The following is a 17,215-nucleotide window of genomic DNA, read 5'->3' on the forward strand; positions in this document are numbered from 1 at the left end:
ATGTTGTCTCTCTCACATTTTCAAATTTCTAGTTTCCCAAAAAAAAAATTAGGAAGTTCAACAAAGCTTCATCAATGGATGACAACTACAAATTCTCAAAAGCAATTTGTTTCAACTCCAGAGCAAAATCAAGATAGTGTGAAGCAAAATCAATTCATGGTACCCAACAAAAGCTTCAACTCCAGACATTCACCTACAAAAGCGTCACCCACAATAGCTTCACCTACAAAAGCTCCACCCATAAAAGCTTCACCAAAAAAAGCTTCACCCACCACAAAAGCTTCACCTACAAAAGCTTCACCCATAAAAGCTTCACCAACAAAAGCTTCACCAACAAAAGCTTCACTCACAAAAGCTTCCCCCACCACAAAAACTTCACCCATAAAAGCTCTACCAACAAAAGCTTCACCCACCATAAAAGCTTCACCCACAAAAGCTTCACCTACAAAAGCTTCACCTACAAAGCTTTAACACAAAAGCTTCACCTATAAAAGCTTCACACTATCTTGATCAAGATGGTGTGAAGCAAAATCAATTCATGGTACCCAACAAAGCTTCAACCTCAAAACTTCACCTACAAAGCTTCACCTATAAAGCTTAATATATATATATATATATATATATATATATATATTTTTTTTTTTTTTTTCTTTTTTTGGAAATTCAAAAATTCAAAAATTCAAAAAAAAAAATTGCCTCTCCTCTTCTTTGGGCCTAACAACTTTCATAACAAATATATATGAAGGAGGAGTTTTGGGCTACCACTTAGAAAGGAAAATGGTGAAATTTTGTTACTTTGGAAACTTGGCTACTAGCAAGACACCTCATTCGTCAACTTCCTCGACCAGAGACTTGGTGGACTCCTACCATATGCTACTACACCTTGATACTCGGAAGTCTCACAACCACGCAGTGACTTGGATTTTTTCAAGTCTCCAACTGAGAAGTTTTCCTCACTCGGGAAATTAAGGGAGCACTACCTCAACTTACATGCTTCACTCACAAAGCTTCAACATACAAGCTTTAACAAAAGGAAAAATTCAAAGAACTTAGTGAAGAAGGCCTTGGTGTATTTAACACAATACGTTAAAATGAAGCAAAACTTGTTTATTGATATCTCCGACAAGTTACAAATATGTACATATACATGAATCAAAATAAACAAACAAGAGGGAGCCTTCACAAAGGTTGCTCAGGAGAAGTTTCAGCAGTCGGCAGAGCCCCAGAAAAAGGAGGCACCAGAGGATGATTATTCGGAGCCTCAGTACCAGGTAGAACCCCAGAAGGAGGAGGCACCGAAGGTTGATCATTTAGAGCTTCATTACATGGTACAACCCTAGAAGACGAAGGCAATAAATGTCTTTGGAACAAACCCACAAACCTTTGATGATTAAGTAAATCTGACCATCAGATTTTTGCAACTGGTCGAGCTTCCTCTTCATGTTTGTAGCATAATCATGTGCGAGCCTGTGCAACTGTTTATTCTCATGCTTGAGCCCTCTGATCTCCTGTTTGAGACTTATCACTTCAGCCGCCAATGATTCAACTTGGCGGGTTCGAGCAAATAAGTGTTGGGCCATATTAGACACAGAACCTGCACACTGAACACTGAGAGCCAGAGAATCCTTAACAGCCAACTCATCAGACTGTTTGGAAAGTAGTCTGTTATCTTTGGGAGTGAGAAGGTTCCTGGCCACCACCGCAGCGGTTATATCATTCCATCACAGAGTTCCCAATGGTAAAAGGACCAGTAGGATAAGAAGGATGGGCATCATATGTTGTCTTGAGAAGGCATGGCTGCCTCTTCACCAAAGTTCAAGTCAAAACGACGGTCCGATGGGCCAGACATTTTTAGAAATAATGCAGGAGAAATAAGGTGCAATAAATCTCTGAAGTAAGGGGAAAATTCCTACAAGCAATAACTTTCTGAATGTACTTCTTGCACACAATTGGTGCCCTTATAAAAGAAAGGGCAACAGGGCCGTTGGTTCAAAAATCAAAGAGGCACCACTCTTCGGATTCCGAAGAGATACCACTTTCCACACGCAACATCAGCTCATCGGGTACCTCAGATAACTTTGCCAAAGATTTCTGACCAAGTTTAGACACATAAATTTTGAAGGTCTAGCTACCCTACTATTACTCACAAGGGTAAAGGAACAGCACCACTGCTTGATAACTGGAAAGTCCCTATGTGTGTCAACCTCCGTGCTCCGTGGCAAGGTAGACTGGCAAAAATGCCCAACCTTTACTCACATTCGAGAAAACACTTCTAACAAGATTCCTTGCTCAAAAATCGAAGAGGCACCGCTCTCCGAATCTCGAGAGCCAAACTCCCAACAGGATTACTTGCTCAAAAATTGAAGAGGCACCGCCCTCCAAATCTTGAGAGCCATACTCCCAACAGGATTACTTTCTCAAAAATCGAAGAGGCAACGCCCTCCGAATCTCGAGAGCCAGACTTCCAACAAGATTACTTTCTTAAAAATCAAAAATCAAAGAGACACCGCTCTTTGAATCTCAAGAGCTAGACTCCCAACAGGATTGCTTTCTCAAAAATCGAAGAGGCACCACTCTTCGAATTCCGAAGAGGCACCACTTTCCACACGCAACATCAGCTCATCGGGTACCTCAGATAACTTTGCCAAAGATTTCTGACCAAGTTTAGACACATAAATTTTGAAGGTCTAGCTACCCTACTATTACTCACAAGGGTAAAGGAACAGTACCACTGCTTGATAACTAGAAAGTCCCTATGTGTGTCAACCTCCGTGCTTCGTGGCAAGGTAGACTGGCAAAAATGCCCAACCTTTACTCACATTCGAGAAAACACTTCTAACAAGATTCCTTGCTCAAAAATCGAAGAGGCACCGCTCTCCGAATCTCGAGAGCCAAACTCCCAACAAGATTACTTGCTCAAAAATTGAAGAGGCACCGCCCTCCAAATCTTGAAAGCCATACTCCCAACAGGATTACTTTCTCAAAAATCGAAGAGGCAACGCCCTCCGAATCTAGAGAGCCAAACTCCCAACAGGATTACTTTCTCAAAAATCAAAAATCAAAGAGACGCTCTTTGAATCTCAAGAGCCAAACTCCCAACAGGATTGCTTTCTCAAAAATCGAAGAGGCACCGCTCTCCAAACTTCGAGAGCCATATTTCCTTGGTTAAAGCTTGTCTGCAATCTTCACACACAACATCAGCTTTCCAGATACCACAAACCACTTTTTCAAAGTGCTCTAACAAAGTTAAAACACATAAAGCTTGCTGCTCCCACTACATTGCTATGACCAAGAAGGGTAAAGGAATAACATTACTACTTGTTGTTAGGGAAACTCCTATATATGTCGAACTTCATCCTCTATGGACAGGCAGACTTGCAAAAATGCTCAACGTTTCCTCATATCTGAGATGGCACTCCCAATGAAGCCTCTTGAAATACTCAGCTTTCTTCCCTTCAATAATACCTATGCAAACCAGCCACACCAGAGCAAAAGTATCTCATATCATCAGGGTCAAAAGCAAGAGTATCCCATATCATGCTTTTTCCTTGTCTTTTCTTTTGCCCTTGTTCTTACCTGCAAGATAAGGAGAAAGAGAGTAATCAGTCAGCACTTGGAATCAAGCTTCCAGTCAAGAACTGACTGCCTGGAACCCCTTGCCTGATTACTTACCTGGCATTGCTCTCGAGTACTCATCTTCAACATCTTATGCTTCTACAAAAGATACCACATCTGCCCGAGGAACAGATAGGGCAAGTGAGAAGGATACAAGGAAGCATGTGGAGACAAGCGCAACAGAACACGTGTCGTTTCATCTATCACTTTGTCAATAGCAAAAGTATCCCATATCATCAAGGTCGAACGCACTCTTAATTTGATGAACTTGTTTTGACCCTCAAATTCTTGAATTGGCCTTATACTCTGGAGGAAACCAGAAAACCCTCCAGCCCAGTTCAAGAAAAAGCCTGTGGAAAGTTACTTCTTCAAAAGCAAAAGTATCTCATATCATCTTTTCTCCATTTGCTTCTCCTTATCCTTGTTGTTGTTTACGACACGAGGAGAATGAGAACAATCAACCGAAAGCCGAAGTCGAACCTTCAATCCAAGTTGCTTGCTTGGAAATCTGATTGCTTACCTTGTCTGTTACCTCCTTCGGCAAATCTCCTAGCTCGGCAACTTGGGGGACTCCTACTACATGGTTTGTATCACACTTGACCAAGCCTGAAACTAAAAGCAAGCTTCAAGTGAAATTGATACATTACCTTGTGCATCTCCACCGGTTAAAGATACCCCCTGGATGGAGGAAGAGTACTTATAGAGAAGATGTCACGTCTACCTATGAGGCAGATAAGGCAAGTGAAGATGATACCACACTTCGATACTTAGAAGTTTCGTGATTACTCAGCGGCTTGGATCTTGCAATTCCCCAACCGATGAGATTCCCTCGCTAGGGAACTTAGGGGAGCACTGTTTGTACCATACTTGACCAATCCCGAAACTATTAAGCACCGATCAACGTTATACCGTCAAGGACCCAGAAGAGTTTCCTTCCAACCAGGAGGCCAATCACAGCGCGACACGTGTCGACATCAGAATCCAATCATAGCGCGACACGTGTCAACATCAGAAGCCAATCACAACACGATACGTGTCAATGTCAGAATGAAACTATAAACTCTCTTCTATAAATAGAGATCATTCTCTCACAATATTTCCTAATGTCATTTGTACTAAATCATTCACTTGTACTCACTAAAAGAGAGCTTGAACCTATGTACTTGTGTAAACCCTTCACAATTAATGAGAACTCCTCTACTCCGTGGACGTAGCCAATCTGGGTGAACCACGTACATCTTGTGTTTGCTTCCCTATCTCTATCCATTTACATACTTATCCACACTAGTGACCGAAGCAATCTAGCGAATGTCACAAACTTAACACTTTCTGTTATACCAAAGTCCTCACTGATTTTGTGTATCAACAAAATATATTACCAATTGGGCACCTCTTTGTCTTTTCACGATGAAGCGGAGTTTAAAGTTTGTCCGATAAGGTCGATATTTCCATGGAAATATAAAAAAAAGTCAGAGAAAGATATGGAAATTGGGGTTGAAGTCTAAACTTCACCTCATATCGAAGAAACTCTTGAGTTTAGGCTAAAATCGACATATATTGTCCATATTCCTAACTCATTTGTTAAATATTAGAGAAATGCTTGTATTTCGTCCAAACTAATATTTGACAATCCTTAAAGTTTCATTTTAAATTTCTATCATTTCCACCGAAAACAACTAATATTGATATTAGTATTCGATATATCTATGGATATTTTCACAAATTGACATATTGATATTTTCATCGATACCGATATTTTAAAAATTGTGATCAAGTATCTTTAATTTATGAATAAAAATATGATATTAAAATTCCTAACATGAATGCTGCATATGTAGCTTGAGGGAGATGTTGCTTAGAGCTCAAAGAACGACAAACGCTTATCACTATCGTGCGGACCGTTTTGTTGATATTGAAATTAAAATGCAACATTTGGAGAATATGAAACTCATCCGGTACAATTGTAGTTTGTATTGTTTCAGATAATGGTATATATTTGATTTTTAAGGGTATTTTAAACAAAAATAAAATGTAGAAACTTTTACATGCAATTTCTCCAAAATAAATTTATAAATCTGCCACTGCGTTCTACAAACAAAAGTGATAGATTTGGGTTGTTAAGTCTCTCGATCTCTTGGGCAATGTATATACACATTTATTTTCATATATGATTCTTCAGCCAGGGACAGTTGCGCAATACATATGCTTTATTTTAACATAAGAAAAAAATACTTTTGTTTAATCGCCCTTAAATAATGTTTACACTCTGAATACATTTTTGGTAAGTAAAAATTGAATTTAATACGCTAGTCCATTAGATTCAAAATATGTTGAAGAGACTACAAACGACTGCCAAATTAGAGGCCTCACTTAGTTGATTTAGTATATTTAGAACACTCTTCTTTATATTGGGCTTGTTTGGTATCGAATTCCTTATTCACGAAATTTGAATCGAAAAAATACCACTAGATACAAACATTCTATTAAATGGATTCAAATTTTATAAAGGGTAAATTAGTCAAAAGGAAATCCATTAAATGCTTAGATTAGTGGGGAAAAGAAGAATTCCTTAGGATCGAAGGTTATGAGATTCCCATGGTATCACATTCCTATGAGCAATCCTGAAGATGCCTGAAGAAATGGTAGAACTACAAAACAAACCTTAATTTTTATTTTGTTTTTTTATTTTTTTATTTTTTTTGGAAAATGATAATTCATTAACAAAACCAAAGATAGGTCCACATACGAAGTTAAGCACAAAGTAAAGACAGAGATCAACCAGACAACAAAATAAAGGGTCAGGCCCAGGACAGAAGAACAAACCAGTAATCCTACATACTCCTCTGCCGCAACAATTGCCGCCGCCACCATCAGCAACAGAAGAAGAGGCAAAGAACAAGGCTTCACAAGACAAGAGATCTGTAGAGATGAGGTTGGAGCTTCGCACACGAGTCAACCTATGTCATTCTCAATCAATCAAAGAAAAGATCAGAATTGACTTTTGATCCACCTAACCAACCACCGTAGACTCAAAACGAGAAAAGATCAAAACCTCTTCGTCACCATATCGGTCATTTTAGTTTTTTAAACTTATCTATGATGGCATGTTTACTAAACAAAAACGAGAAAAGTAAAAAATTGACAAAGATAGAAATGGGGGAAGTAAGAAAGGCCCCTGGTTGATATAATTCCTGATTCTTCCAGGCATTTGGTTACCGATTTCAACACGAAACTTACACAGTTTCATCTCAAATGAATCTTAAGCACATATCATAAGTTTAAATGCCTGTAAAAATAAAAATAAAAATACAAGAAAAAGGTGAAAAAAGCTGTACTGTCTTTTCTGTCCCTGTCTATCTGCTGGGCATGAGCTTCTATGTAAGAATGCCTATATAAGCCATCAGTTTGCATCAGACTCATCATCACCTGCACATCTAGCTAACTCAAATTCATTAACATAAAAATAATAAAAATAAACAGCATATAACGAGCAAAAATTAAAATAAAACGGAGTCATCGATTACTTACACAATGAGAACTAAAACAAAAATAATTACTTTTAACACCAAATCGTTAAATCAGCACAGCGGATGATCTTAGTACCAATTTTTACCATCACCAGTTCAAACATTGTCATAACAACAGAGGAATCCTACATAAGACATTTTTCGCTTAACAACGTATTGACCCACTAATCCTCACCTGATAATGTAACCTACTTACACACAGATTTTGACCGACAATAGATTTAAATACAGTTGCCAAATACCAATGAGTTACAATATACAAACCCTCAGGCGATAAGCCCACTATCGTATGAAAAACAAGCTATAAAACAAGAATCACACCCGAGTAGAAGGCCAGCTTTAGTAAAGTTAGTCTTCCTTAATTATCTCAGTGGTCTTCTCCATGAATCATCAGTGATTGAAACGGAACCCTCTTAATTTCCACTAGTGTTGAATACTCCTCATGCATTGGCTGCTTCCATGGTTCCCCATCCATCTGCATATATGCATTTCTCCATTCCCCACCTCTAACTTCCAACCGAATTGCAGCAGCCTAATCAATACCAGAGTAAGTTTAAGTTGTTATATAAAAGAGTACCAAATTTCCAGCATATTGAATCACAATGCATGCTTATACCTTAGAAAATAAACAATGTCAGTCACTCTGGACAAATTAACAGGAAAAGGCACAACATCCTCCATTCACAAAGAAAAAAATACATATATTGAGAATTGTATAACCGACTTCAAAAGGCAAACACAAAATGTGTAACAGATTAAGATTATCGATCTAATATGCCTGCACCATAAAGTGTACTACACTAACAACTAAAAGCATCATGAGCATATGTAAACATCAATCTCAGCGTTCACAGTTTCTACAGTGGCTAAAAGTTCATACCCTCGACAATATGAACCTAAAAGGAATTTCCAATTCTTTTAAAATATTGACTAGCAATCCAGATTCCCTTTCTAAGAGCCTTGGCCAAGAGGGAACAGATGAAGCATTCCCAAATAGACAACAGTTGCATGTTATTTTCTTCATTTTTTTCAAGTAAACCCTCAATATGCATGTACATGATTAAATAAACAGCTGTCATCTGAATCTTGTTATTAGGCAAGTTCATAAGACCGCATCAAAATTGTCCTGCAGCACAGCCACAGGAGTATATTCTGAAATTTCATTTATCAACTATAAATTATTTAGGAGTAATGCTAGGGAGACCAAATTTTTTAAACCAAATGATGTGGCTGTAGAGGATTGGATTATTAACTAAGTGTCGATTAACGTGCTTGTTTCTTATTGGTGACTCATCATTTGGTTTACAAATTTGGTTTAAAATTTTGGTCTCCTAGCATTATCCATTATTTAGATAGAAGGAAATTTAATTCGTTGAACATATATACTTTTGACCAACTAGGACGAGCAGAAGACAAAATGCCATTATTCGAGTACAAAAATGCATCCCAAAAATTAAGATTTTATACAAAAGCATTCTGATGCTATCAATATGCTAAAACACTTCTGCATGCTGTGTAAAACCTTGAGATGATAGCAAGTAAATAGACACTATTGCAGTACCTGAGCAATGTGTTTCGCAGAGATGAGTTCAACCATAACAAAAGATGCATGCCATCCTTGTTTCAGGCCAAAAATTTCAAGAAGGCCATCATCAGCATGGGCTTCCACAAATCCTCTCTGAAACAATAAAGTTTAAGATAACTATTATTAGCTTGCAATTCAGCAGTCACTCCGATAAGCAGGATTCAGTGAGCACATTGAATAAAAGTTGCATGATAACCAAAACTTTAGATTCTACTAGCATAATTCCAGTGTAAACAAAATTAATGAAAACAAAGTAACTGGTATACAAACATGAACCAAACTTCCAGGACCTACTTCCAGGCATTCAACAAAAGACAGCTAGGAGCCCAAAATTGCACAAGTAAACTTCCCACCTTTAAACACAAACAACAAAACAAAACATGTTTGTGTTGATAGCCTATCCAAAGACAACAGAGTTGCCAGTCACCCGTTAGTTAGCCACTCATATTCCATTGGTTAGTAGTCAAAACAGTTTGATTAGATTTGTTATGAGTAGTTAGCCACTGTTACAGATTCATTAACGCTTAAGCTATTACTCGACTCATTCCTGAAGTGTAACATATATAGTGCTGTACTCATTAGATAATCGATGAAAGCAATTATTGAGTTTCTCTTTATGTTTCAGTCCCTCTCTGTCTGATAGGCAAACACCATATAATAATATAATACCTTTTCCAAGTACTCTGGCTTCAGATTACCCCATGGATTTCTTCCACTCCCATAGTTATGAAGATTTAGAACAACAATTGCCCGTACACTGAAAAAAGATATAACATAAGCTATTGCAAAACAGTAACAAATACAGCAAGAGAAGTTTTATTAAGAGTGCATCCAGCGTGTTGTGTGACCGTCGTAGGCCACTGAAGCTCAAGGGAAAATTTTATAGGACGGCAATAAGGCCAGCGATGTTGTATGGCACAGAATGTTGGGCGGTGAAGCATCAACACGTACACAAAATGGGTGTAGCGGAGATGAGGATGCTTTGTGGGATGTGTGGGCACACGAGAAAGGATAAGATTGGAATGAGGATATCCGAGGTAAAGTAGGAGTAGCCGAAATTGTAGGAAAGATGAGAGAAAATCGGCTCCGGTGATTTGGACATGTGCAAAGAAGGCCGACTGACGCTCCGGTTCGAAGATGTGACTACGGGACAGAGGTTCAGGGCCGAAGGGGTAGAGGAAGACCTAGGAAAACTTTGGAAGAGACTCTAAGAAAAGACTTAGAGTACTTGGATCTAACGGAGGACATGACACAAAACCGAGCGCAATGGCGTTCTAGGATTCATATAGCCGACCCCACTTAGTGGGAAAAGGCTTTGTTGTTGTTGTTGTTGTTGTTGTTGCACTCCTCACAAGTGCATTTTCCTTTCTAATTATAGAAAATTTGGAGTGCAAAATGAGGTTTTTGGAATGCCAATAAAAATTTCCCTACAGCAAAAGGACAAATTTTTCCCTTAAAAGTACTCCATATCTGGCAACATTTTAGTTTAAATTATCTTACGTTCAAAAGAAGAAAAACAGACTATAAAAGGAACAAGTATGCATGTGGACACAAATGGATGAGGACCAAATGAGTGATGAATAGTTTAAATTTCCTGGGTTTAAGTGATAGATAACTTGTTTTTAATATAAGGCAAGTAAGAAAGGGAGGCAAGCTTGAAAAATCAAAGAGATTACCAGGAGCTATTATATGTGCAAAAGAAAAAAGAGGAAAGAAAAGAACTGTACCTTGAAGGCACTGGAATCTGCTCCCACTCTGAGCAATTTACCTTTTTGACATGCATCCTTAGGATGTTCTTTAGCCCCCTACAACCAGAAAAATAATTGGATACACATCAGAAAAGGGACGAAAAGGAAGAGAAAGCATTAAAAGCTTTTGGCAATTTTACATGATGTGAAAAGTAGCTTCCGTATCTTAAATTTTGCCTCCACATAATCGATAATTATACACACTCTTGGTGCTATGGCTTAAGATGAAAATACAATCACGAAGCTTATGTGATTCATTCAACAAAAGAACAAGAAAGGATGTAAAAACTATCCCAGTTAGAAAAGTGTCCAGAACTATTCAATTACAAGCACACTACTCACATCTGGCATGAAAACATAATTTAATTTCTTTTGAGGGGAGGGGCTCACTTCTACTCCCTCCCACACAAACACAAGGACGTATTTCAACCAGGGACAAGAGTTGTATTCTTTGAGCAAGCAAGAAGCTGAACTACAAGTGAATATTAAACAGTCCTTTTTTAAAAAAAATTGATATTGGAAAATCAAAAGGCAATTAGAGTCGGATTAAAAAAAGAAATCACCTTTAATCAACACATATAATTGTCAGCATAAAACAAAATAACAAGGTGAGCAACCAACAAAGCAAATAAATAGAATACTGTATCAGTTTAAAGATATCAAACCTTAAACCTGGATCGCTAGTGCAAGGTGTGAAAAACCAACCTTGAGTGCAACTATAACCTGAGTAAACCAACTGCAATAACAGATTGATCAGTTACAATATAAATTCTTCGTTATCAATTATCAAATACAGCCGCATTTCATTACCGGAAAACAGATTAAGATTTTATGGTTCATCATAATAATACAAAAATTTGATAGGATGTAAAAATTGAATAAAAATGTGAGAATCACATTATAAGATTTGTAGTATTCTTATAAGAAAAAGTAGCATACAAGCTTCTAACACTGTTTTCTTCTGTTCCAAGAAGAAAATTATTATTATACACGTTGCTTAAATGGACACTGTTCTCAGCTCTAATATTCCCAGATTACCATGCAAATTAAATAATTGATAAACCTGCACCCCACAGGAATTCAAATCATATGTAAAAGTAAAAAGATATTCGACCAGACCTTATTCGAAATTGGACCTTGTGCAAGATAGGGTTTTTCATTTCGTAAATGGTGGAATCCATAAGCAACTTGGGCATCCATTCCTGTATAACCAAATAACGGAAACAGGATCACATAACGTACAACAATAACCTATTAAACATATTTTTACGGTATAAATCATCTTTCTCTGATAAGAATATCTTAGCAAACAGAATTTAATCTTAGGTGACGGGGTTTGGGGACAAGGCCAAGATTTAGATGTAAAACACTCTTTACTCAACACATCTAGAGATAATTGTTCAAGATAAAGGTATGGACATCTCGACACCTGAACAATGCATGTAGAATATGCAATTGAATCCAACTAAATCCATTGTCTATATAATAGGGTGATCTCTAGAAGTGCAATTCCTTACTGGAATAGTAAAAAAGAAACATGGCCTGAACACAAGAGTATATGTGTTCAGTACGTCGTTTGAAATTCTACTAAAAATCTAAAATGCTTAGTACGAACACCCCTTTAGAGTATATGTTCAAATAAAACCATAAACCAATGAAGACAACATACCTATACTGAAGTAATTATAAAATACTCCTTCGTAGCAAGTAGCTTTCTCAGGCAAATCCCCTTGAATTTCCAATCCCTGCAGCCACTAAAAAGTGTCAAACATAAAGTATAAAATCATGGTATCCTTCGGCATGTGATGTAGGTGACTCTGATGTAGGCCTATCAGGTTCAGAAATTTTAGAAATTAGAACAAAATTTAACGATATAGACATTTATTAGGTGCAGAGAAGTTGACCAAATAAAGATTACACAAGGAGAAAAAGGTAAAAGTGAAGATGGAGATATGAAGGGCGCCTTTCATCAGCACTTAATATTCATTTTTCAAAACAATAATACAAAATGCTTTGCCAGAAACAGTCTTATTTTAGTTTCCAAGAGATTATCCTATTTAGAAGAGATAATGTCATCGGTTCAAAGAATTGAGCAATATAAACATTCATTTTACCCAGCAGAGTAACTCAAAAACTGGAACATGTATTTTCACAGTATTTGGTATCTAAATAAAACTCTTATTTGTAGAAATTAAGCATCCAAAAGGTAAACCCAGTAAGAGTAGCAAATCAAGAGTAACTAGACTTACAGTCTCATCAAGAGTGCAGTCTTCAGTAAGCTTCAAAGAATGGGGTGGATCCATATCTGAACCGGCTGGCATTGACAGCACAATATGCCAACTGCACCATAAGAAAAGCAAATATTGATAAAACTGCTGGCTGGAAGAAAAAAATAAATAAATAAAACTAAAATAGTTATACTGTTAGTACAATCACAGTTAGTTAATAATGGGACCTTATCCCTATTTATATACAGATAAGAAAGGAGCAAAATATTGGGCCATGTATAAACTAGTGAGGGACAGAGAATAACACATGAAACACAAAAGACATTTTAGAAACTATGTGGGTTGTCATTATTCATTATAACAATATTTGCAAACCAACTGGAACCTTACAATAAGTTTCATATATATATATATATATATATATATTTTTTCATCACTTTCCTTTCTGAAGCTAGATACAAGCACAACGTTAAACTTGCCTACAACATAACAGAAATCCAGACTGACCACCAAATATCCATTAGGTAAAACATTTACTATGTAAGATCCTTTTAGGAAAAATAAAAAGTACAGAAGAATAAAATGTCCTTGCTCTCTTCCTTTTGAGAGAGAGAGAGAGAGAGAGAGAGAGAGAGAGAGGTAAAGAAAGGAAGGTAAAAATCAAAAGCAATTTAAAGGATGATAGTAGAATGCAACAGATTGATTTCAACTCAATTCCCTATGTTTTGGAACCACAACATGTTTGCAGGAGAAAAGAGGGGAAAGAAGGAACCCACATCTCAAATGCAAACAATTCTCTAATAAAACCTAACCAGGACATGAGAGTGACACAAATTCTAATTTCACTGACCACTAAGTCACTAGCTAGGCACAATCATTTACTAGACATGATTAGAGAAAGACTTCAATTCTACCTGCTTTCTAAAAATATATACAACTGTTACCTAATAAGCTTACCTATCCAAACGGCATATTGGACCTGCAGTAGCCCTGAACAGAGTTTTTTTAATGGCCGATTTCCAGGCAAAAGGGAATGAACCACCCTGATGAGAACATATATACCCAATGCTCAATAATGCAAGAAAAATCTTCCACAAACTGAAAATTCATTGCAAAAGAAGGCTTACCCAACCAAAACTCCTGGAAAGATCATTTCCCGTGCCAAGTGGAATAACTCCTACTGGAGGAACTGGTTCCCGACCCTGTTTCTGGAGTTCAGAAAGGCAACCAAGTACCCAACCGACTGTACCATCACCCCCTGCAACCTGCCCAATCATTCCAATATCTTGCGTGTCAAACTAAAATAGTGTAGGGATCTCACTAGATGCTAAACTCAGAGTAATTATGTGATATGAGCTTTAAGTAAATGTGCCGCAATCATACCATAACCCTGATCTTTTGACGACACTCTTTGGCACAAACATCACCAAGATCAGTCAATATTTCTAGACAACCCAACCCATACTGAACAAATTCGTGAGGCTTCACATCCGAGAGGTCAAAAACCTGCATAACAAATTACTTCAAATTCAAGCAAACCACACTTTACACAAATACAAGAAATATGAAGAAAGCCTCTATAGAAAACAAAGAAAAGGGACTAAGAAAACAGAAGAACAAAATAAAATTACTACTTAGATGAGAAAGGTCAGCCTACATCAAAATGCACAATTTCACGCTAAACATACATTCGACTAGAAGGTTTCAATTCCACGTGTTTTTCCATTCAGCATTTAGTAATCTAGGAGAAAGTAACCACTTTGACTACAGAATCGATTCCACAAACAAACGTAACGATGAGGAGTAATTCAATTTTACTTGAATCTAAAACATGATCAAGAAAATGATGGCACCATTTTAGCCAAGCTTGTTCAGTCACATCCTCAAAGCATTTCCGACCTCACTACAGTCGTATCGATAGCAGAACTAAGGTTAACTAGCAAAGATTGCAACACTTGCAAAACAGTCCTACACCACTTTCTTCCTCTGCTTCTTTTATCTAAAAGCAAATCTGATAAATCTTGGCTTCCTTCAAACAAACCCCAAAAGGTTCGTAACATTACATGAACTAGCAGGATAAACTCACCCATCAAAACCCAAAAGTAAAAATTTACATAAAACAAAAACAAATTTAAAAAAAAAATAATTATTATTATTATCATACGTAACCAAAAACCCCATAACCATACGTGAGCAATAAGGAAAACAGACACGAACACGTAAAATTCATGTACACACACACATAAATCATAAATGAATTTTTCCAGTTCCTGAGAAAATTTAGTTAATTTATAAATCATATTATTCAATGGGTTATCAGAAAAACCAAAAAATTCAAATGGGTCGGCCAGAAAAAGAAAAATAAAGCAAAATTCAAAGGGGGCAGTTAATGCAAATTAAATAAACTTTAAGGAAAATAAGGTACCTGTTCTTCTCCCATCAACATTTGGAGCCTCTCCTTGAGCATAGGGCCGTGCCTTCCACCGCTACGCGGATTTATAAACACAACCATGGGCGACTCCGGCGAGTTTTCCTCCACATTCCCGACGGCAGCGGTGGCGACGAGGTCTCGCCTTCCCGGAAGCCAGCTCTCGCCGGCTCTTGGGTCCTTAAACCGTAAGGAATCGCGCATAGCGAAGCGGAGGTACTGCGGCATCAAGAGCTTCTTCTTGAGTTCCTCCTTATCAATCGTCATACCCGATAGGGTACAGCTCCGGAAAGAGTCAATCATCGACGACCGCGCAGTGATCCGCGTCGTCGACGACGACGGCGAATCCATTTCGCTCTCTATCTTTCTCTCTCCGTTTTTCTCTCCCTCTCTCCCTCTCTCCCTCTCTAAAAAGCGCGTTTGTAATTGAATTTTCAAAGAGTGCCAATGGGAGAGAATGATGTGGTCAAGCTGTCAACATTATTCAACAATATTTTATTTATTTATTTATTATTTATTGGGTAAATATAATATATATTTAGTTTCTATTCTTGGCCGTCAATACTCTGTGGTTAAGACATCTTATCTCAATTTCTCAAAATAGTCTCTTTGCACGTGCTAATGCTCATCCAAAAGGCCTTTTTTTTAATTATTGACATTACACGCCTCTTTTTATTTAATATGAAAAATTAGGGAGAACAATTATATATACACATGCTATGCGCGTGGAATAATTTAATCATGTTACTAGTGAAATAGTAATACGTTTCAAATAAACAAATTATATAGTAATACAATCTAGTAATATTTCTCTTGATTTGTAAAATCATTCAGAGGCTGTAGTATGTTAAGATTTATATGGACTTTTTTTTAGTTTATATAATGATAGATTTTCACTGATTTAGTCGACTTTTACTGACTATTGTAAACTTCTATAAATTTTTAAAGGATATATTTTGTGGGAAATGAGTCAAATGATAGGCGTTTCTAGAATTTTGAAGGCTTCAATGCTAGAATCTTTAGGATAGTGGGTTGTCATATAATTTTTAATGACCAATTTATTGATAAGCTTTTTTTTTTTTTTTTTCAAGTATTCATTACTGAAATGGTGATCATGGCCATGACAAAGTGGTTTTATGAAGTGGTGGTAGCAACAATGGTGATGGAAGTGTCACGAGGTAATTGTTGGCAAAATGGTAAAGCTTGTGTTTTAATTTGGTGATTATGGTGACCGGGTGGTGTTGAGGTAGTGGAGTAGGGATGGGGATAGTGGTCATGGTGATGGTGGTGTTAATAGTGGTCATTGTAAGGGTGCCTCATATTCTCTCTCTCTTTTCCTTCCTCATCAACCTCTGAGACCATCCAAGTATCATGGTCATCATCGGAGAGAATACACACCAATACTTAACACGATTTAACAATTATTTTCAACAAAATTGAACTTTGAATCGATTGAATTCAATCGAATTGAAATGGAATCGACGAAACTAGTTAGAGTAAATTGAAATTAACGAATTTAATCGAATACGAGTCAAACGAATCAAATAGAGTCAATGATTGAAATCTAATGGAATCATAGTTCCTTTTTGGATGACGAAGTTGGAGAGACAATAGACAGAGAAGGAGCGTGCAACAAGGATGGGTACTTGCAGTTGAGTTGTTTGGGAGTTTTGGGGAATATCGTGTAGTTTTGAAATCCACTTTTTTTTCTTTTTTTTTAATTACACTTGAATTTGAATTACGGTAGACATTTAAGAAGTCATAAAAAGTCTTTATGCAATATTGATGACTTTTGTAGACTTCTTAAAAGTCTATATTGATTACACTTGAATTTGAGAGTCAAACAAATTCTGTCAAACTCCACATACAATACACTCTCTTAATTTTGAATTTCATGAATAGCAAGTTTGATACTAATTTTTTCTCTGACCCTTTAGTGTAAATATATATATATATATAAAGGTTTCCAAAAAACAAAAATTAAGTGCATGAGTTGTTTAATATAATTCTACTAAATTCTTTTTTTTATAAATATTTGTCAATTTCTCCCTAAACTTTTCATATATGAACTTATTTTTTCCAAA

At 36.8% G+C, this 17,215-nt stretch overlaps 1 protein-coding gene across 2 annotated transcripts; it reads right to left on the reverse strand.

Moving 5' to 3' along the window:
- Positions 1-7,154: 7,154 nt before the first annotated feature.
- Positions 7,155-15,602, reverse strand: LOC103403751 (diacylglycerol kinase 7-like). 2 transcript variants are annotated; one of them, XM_008342585.4, is made up of 12 exons: positions 15,129-15,602; positions 14,087-14,209; positions 13,831-13,968; positions 13,661-13,746; positions 12,725-12,815; positions 12,145-12,220; positions 11,595-11,677; positions 11,141-11,211; positions 10,455-10,532; positions 9,397-9,484; positions 8,704-8,820; positions 7,155-7,674 (listed from the first exon to the last, which is right to left on the reverse strand). In XM_008342585.4, exons 1-12 carry the CDS (start codon positions 15,480-15,482, stop codon positions 7,510-7,512), a joined length of 1,470 nt encoding a protein of 489 aa, XP_008340807.1. In that variant the 5' UTR covers positions 15,483-15,602; the 3' UTR covers positions 7,155-7,509. The 2 variants fall into 2 exon arrangements, 1 of the variants encoding a protein (XP_008340807.1); XR_003769795.2 differs by lacking the exon at positions 9,397-9,484.
- Positions 15,603-17,215: the final 1,613 nt, after the last annotated feature.

This window comes from Malus domestica, chromosome 16 (assembly GCF_042453785.1).
Source record: "Malus domestica chromosome 16, GDT2T_hap1".
In the NCBI taxonomy this organism is placed as follows: Eukaryota; Viridiplantae; Streptophyta; class Magnoliopsida; order Rosales; family Rosaceae; genus Malus; species Malus domestica.